A 4724-nucleotide genomic window follows, 5' to 3' on the forward strand; every position below is an offset into this window, starting at 1 on the left:
AGTAAATGATTATTGCAGGGGACAAGATAGTAATAGTAGTAGTAGCCTCATTCAGAGTAATAATACATGGCTCAAAACTTAAGCACCTTCTCAAAACAGTTCTGAAGCATGCTTTTTGTTTGTTTGCTGACAGACACCAGTGTTTCCCACAGACTTGCAAATGCAAATTCATTCTCTGCCAGCAGGAGGCGCTGCTGGAGCGGAGATATAGCAGTTTCCCCGGTAACGGCTGTAATCAAATAAGCACTGCACTCACAAACGCTACTTTATCAGGCATTACAGCAAAGATGAAATGAAAATTTTCTTTTCGGTCAGTTCTTTTCAAAGATACAATCATATAAAAACACCAGCGCTGCATTTTAATTTTGAAACGTGCAGTGATAAGTTTATTCAACGGAGTAATAACTCAATGTATGGAAACACTGGACACTACTAAAAGTCAAATGGCCAAGTGATAGCTGTGTGTGAACAAGAAGCGGCTGCAGAGTGTGAGTTGCTCCGTCTCACGCAGCCAGAGAGAGATTCTCCGGTGTTCCATAACAACACTTAGCTGCCCGCAGATGCACTTGCCCATAAATCGGCCTAATTTGCAGCACAATCGGCCGATGCCGATTAATTAAAAAATGCCAAAAATCGGCCGATCAATCGGTCGACCTCTACTCAAAATATGAATAAATACTATAATGGTACACAAATAATAAAATTAATTTAAAAACAAATATTTTGAACATTACAAAATTACTAAAAAATTTTATTTTAATATTTGCTAAAGTTTTAGTAATTGTGTTTATTTGCCTTTTTTTTTTTTTTTTTTTTTTTTTTATAGTTCTAAGAATCAGAATTGCCAATTTTTTTTTATTTTTTTTTTTTTTAATGTTCCTATGTAGCTTTTATTAATTTTTATTTCAGTTTTAGTTTCAATGATTTTAGTACATCGCGTTGAACTAAATGAAAAGGAGAAATGTCACCTTGGCAACTATCTGAAATAAAATCATTGAAAGTTTTTTTTTTTTTTTAAGATTTTATTTTATGTCAGCTTACTGTTTTTCCCCAAAATAATTTTTTTTTTTTTCAGTTTTTAGTTTCAGTTAACTCTAATAATCACATAGATCACAATATGTTTTATTTCTGTAACTGCTGTATTTCTGACCGACTCAGAGTGGGGAACTAGTGACTTAAAGTGGCCTTTACACCTTTACGTTTTAAACAGCACACAATATCTTTATGAAAACACAAACTAATGAGAGAGAAATAAAGAGTCAGGAACAGAGATCATCTTACGTCGCTGTAATTCTCCCGAATGACTTTATAGAGCGCAGGAACCAGAGAGCCCTTGTCCTTCAGAGAGGCAGCGTAGCTGGAGACGGCTGTCTCTGGAAGAGTCTGAAGCACAGCAGAAAACACGGTCAGCACACGAGAAACCATGAAGACGATCACGATTCACGAGAGAGACCACGCACCTTAAACTCAGACAGCCACTCCTCCACTACGCCTTGATCCATGGCCAACATCTTCCCTCATCTGCTGCAGGAGATCTCAGCCTGAAACACAAACTCAATTAACTAATCCACATTACCATAAAACCCTCTCAAAGTGCTCTTTCAATGAAAAACAGGACTTTCCCTGCGGTTTAGAAAGAAAAGAACCTACAGCATGTAGCAGTGTTTATTTAAACTAACTTTCACGACACCCAGTTCAGTGTTTTTGTTGTTGTTGTTGTTGTTAACTAAAACTATTATAACAATTTTCTATATCTGAAATAACTGAAGATTTGGCAACAAACAGAAACACATAATTTGTGGTTGAAGTAGTAAAATGACTAAACCTAAAACTGATTTTAAAAAAATGCAATCAATCAATCAATATTTTCCACATTAGAAAATTACATTAAAATGAAAATAAAAAAAGCTAACTCAAAATATTAATTCATATTTTAATAGTACATGCATAAATTATAAATTTTAAAAACAAACAAATATATTGCACATTACAGAATTACTAAAATAAAAAACAAAACGAAAACTGAAAATATAAAAAATAAAATAACTCAAAATATTAATAAATACTAAAATGGTACATAACTAAATTAATAATATGCATAATTAAAAAACAAATACAAACAAAATTACTAGCCAAATTAAAAATTTAAATGAAAAAGAAAAATATAAAAATAAAAGCTAACTCAAAATATTAATTCATATTTTAATAGTACATGCATAAATGATAAGATTTTAAAAACAAACAAATATATTGCACATTACAAAATGACTCAAATTAAAAAACAAAAAGAAAACTGAAAATATAAAAAATAAAATAACTCAAAATATTATTAAATACTAAAATAGTACATAACTAAATTAATAATATACATAATTAAAAAACAAATACAAACAAAATTACTAGCCAAATTCAAAATTTAAATGAAAAAGAAAAATATTAAAATAAAAGCTAACACAAAATATGAATAAATACTATAATAGTACATAAATAGGTGAATAATTAATTTAAAAAATAAATATTTTGCACAATTCAAATGACAACTGAAAATGCATGAATAAAAGCCAACTCAAAATGTCAATAAATACTATGATAGTACATAAATGAATACATTACATAAAAACAAATATTTTGCACACTACAAAATCACTATTAAAAATTAAAATGAAATCAAAAATAACAGCAAACTCAAAACATTAATAAATACTATAATAGTACGGAAATGATACTAAAATAACACTAACTAGCTGCACTATGAACATTAGTTATCAAAACTAAACTGCATAAACAGCCACCAATGAGCTCATTAACATATGGCCACCCACATCTATAAATTAGCATATTCACAATTCAGAAACATCACTGGCCAATCATCACAGAGCTTACATATTTTAAAGGTACTGTAGCAGAAACAGCCTTCAGAGAGTCAGAAAGAGTGAAAACAACCTTTGACCTCTCGCTCTAAACAAGGATATGAGAAATTCTGGCGTGTGGTGAGGAAAATCAGATTAACAAACGTAGCGTAAGGCCAATATTAAACACAGAGGCGCTGTTTTACTCCAGGGATCCCCGCAAATTACATCAGCAGATAACTGTGCTGGTTAACCTGCCTCTAAAAAAAGACACGGACTTTAACTAGTTAACTAAACGAGGATACCGGAGACCTGTTTATATGACCACAGGCTAAACTAGTTCTAGCTAGTTCAATTCTAAGTAGTGAATTTCATATCACATTTCTTCCTAAAAATGTATAGTCAACAGTGATGTGCATATCATGAATATACAACTTACGGAAATGTGACTTAAGAGAAAAAAAATGGTACACAAATTTTATAAATTTAGATTTTTTTTTTTTTAAGTTACAAACATTGCAAATAAAGAGATAAATAAATTAAATAAAAATATATATAAAAAAATATATACATTTTTTTTTAATAAACTAAATAATTTTAAAATAAAATTACAATAAAAATAAAAACAATTAAAATAAATAAATAAAGTTTTATTTATAACTCGTTGGGCATCATTTTTATGCAAACAATAAGGGTCAGTTAAAGGCTAGTAAGTAATTAATTTCATTTACAAACCTTTAGTAGCAAAACTTGCTTCATTTCTAAACGGATATCACTGAAAGTTACAATGACTTGCATTTTAACAAATCAGATGTTCAGTATTTTCTCTGACAGATTCAAATGCATTCAGTGAAGGATTTATCAGACTGATTCAAACCAGAAACTCTTGAGTACAGGAGTATTTCTGAATGACTCGTTAAAATTCATATTTCATATGGTGTGTCGCTAGAGAGTCAATGTCGCTGGAAATACTGGAAAGACCACAATAAACATGACACTCCAACATACGTTGCTGTTTAAACGTTTGGGGTCAGTAGAATAATGGACACTTTTATTCAGCAAGGATGCATTAAAGTGATCAAAAGTGACAGTCAAGTCATTTATAATGTTACAAAAGATTCTATTTCAAATAAATGCTGTTCTTCTGAACTTTCTGTTCATCTTTGAATCCTAAAAAATAAAATGCATCACAGCTTGCACAAAAATATCGGGCAGCACAACTGTTTTCAACACTGATAATAATCAGAAATGTTTCTTGAGCAGCAAATCAGCATATTAGAATGATTTCTGAAGATCATGTGACACTGAAGACTGGAGTAATGATGCTGAAAATACAGCTTTGATCACAGAAATAAATTAAATTTTAACAGATATTCACATAGAAATCAGCTATTTTAAATCGCAATAATATTTCACATTTTTGTTGTTTTCAATTGTATTTTTGTTCAAATAAATGCAGCCTTGGTGAGGAAAAGAGACTTACTTATAACTTTATCAAAAAACATGCCTTACAAAATTCCATTTTCTTAATTTTTTTGGCGAAAGATTCATGATATTTATATTCTCTCACAGACGTTTTCCGTGGGTCTGATTTCCACCCGCTCTGACTGTCTCTCTCTCTCTCTCTCTCTCTCACACTAACTTACTGTCGTCAGTTTTTCCTCTCGTTCTGTCTCTCTGCCCAAAACTTCTGTCCGTTCCCCCGTCATATCATGCGTGAGTCACTCCGGTCTGTTTATAACCTCTACGGCTTCTTACAGTCAATGTCTCTGACAGCCATTAGTCTGCAGCTCTCGAAGCGCTCTTTAATTAGCGCAGAGACCAATCGACAGCGGAGAGAGAGAGAGAGAGAGAGAGAGAGAGAGAGAGAGCGAG

At 31.5% G+C, this 4724-nt stretch overlaps 1 protein-coding gene across 1 annotated transcript in view; it reads right to left on the reverse strand.

Moving 5' to 3' along the window:
• LOC107704216 (hyccin-like) overlaps positions 1-4724 on the reverse strand; it is a 57145-nt gene that overhangs the window by 29489 nt on the left and 22932 nt on the right. The window contains exons 2-3 of the mRNA XM_016507102.1: positions 1461-1541; positions 1282-1383 (exon numbers count right to left, since the gene is read on the reverse strand). Of these exons, the coding sequence (XP_016362588.1) occupies positions 1282-1383; positions 1461-1511 (153 nt within the window). The 5' untranslated portion in view covers positions 1512-1541. The remainder of the gene's footprint in view (positions 1-1281; positions 1384-1460; positions 1542-4724) is intronic.

Source organism: Sinocyclocheilus anshuiensis, unplaced genomic scaffold (genome assembly GCF_001515605.1).
Source record: "Sinocyclocheilus anshuiensis isolate Anshui unplaced genomic scaffold, SAMN03320099.WGS_v1.1 scaffold1590, whole genome shotgun sequence".
NCBI classification, from domain to species: domain Eukaryota; kingdom Metazoa; phylum Chordata; class Actinopteri; order Cypriniformes; family Cyprinidae; genus Sinocyclocheilus; species Sinocyclocheilus anshuiensis.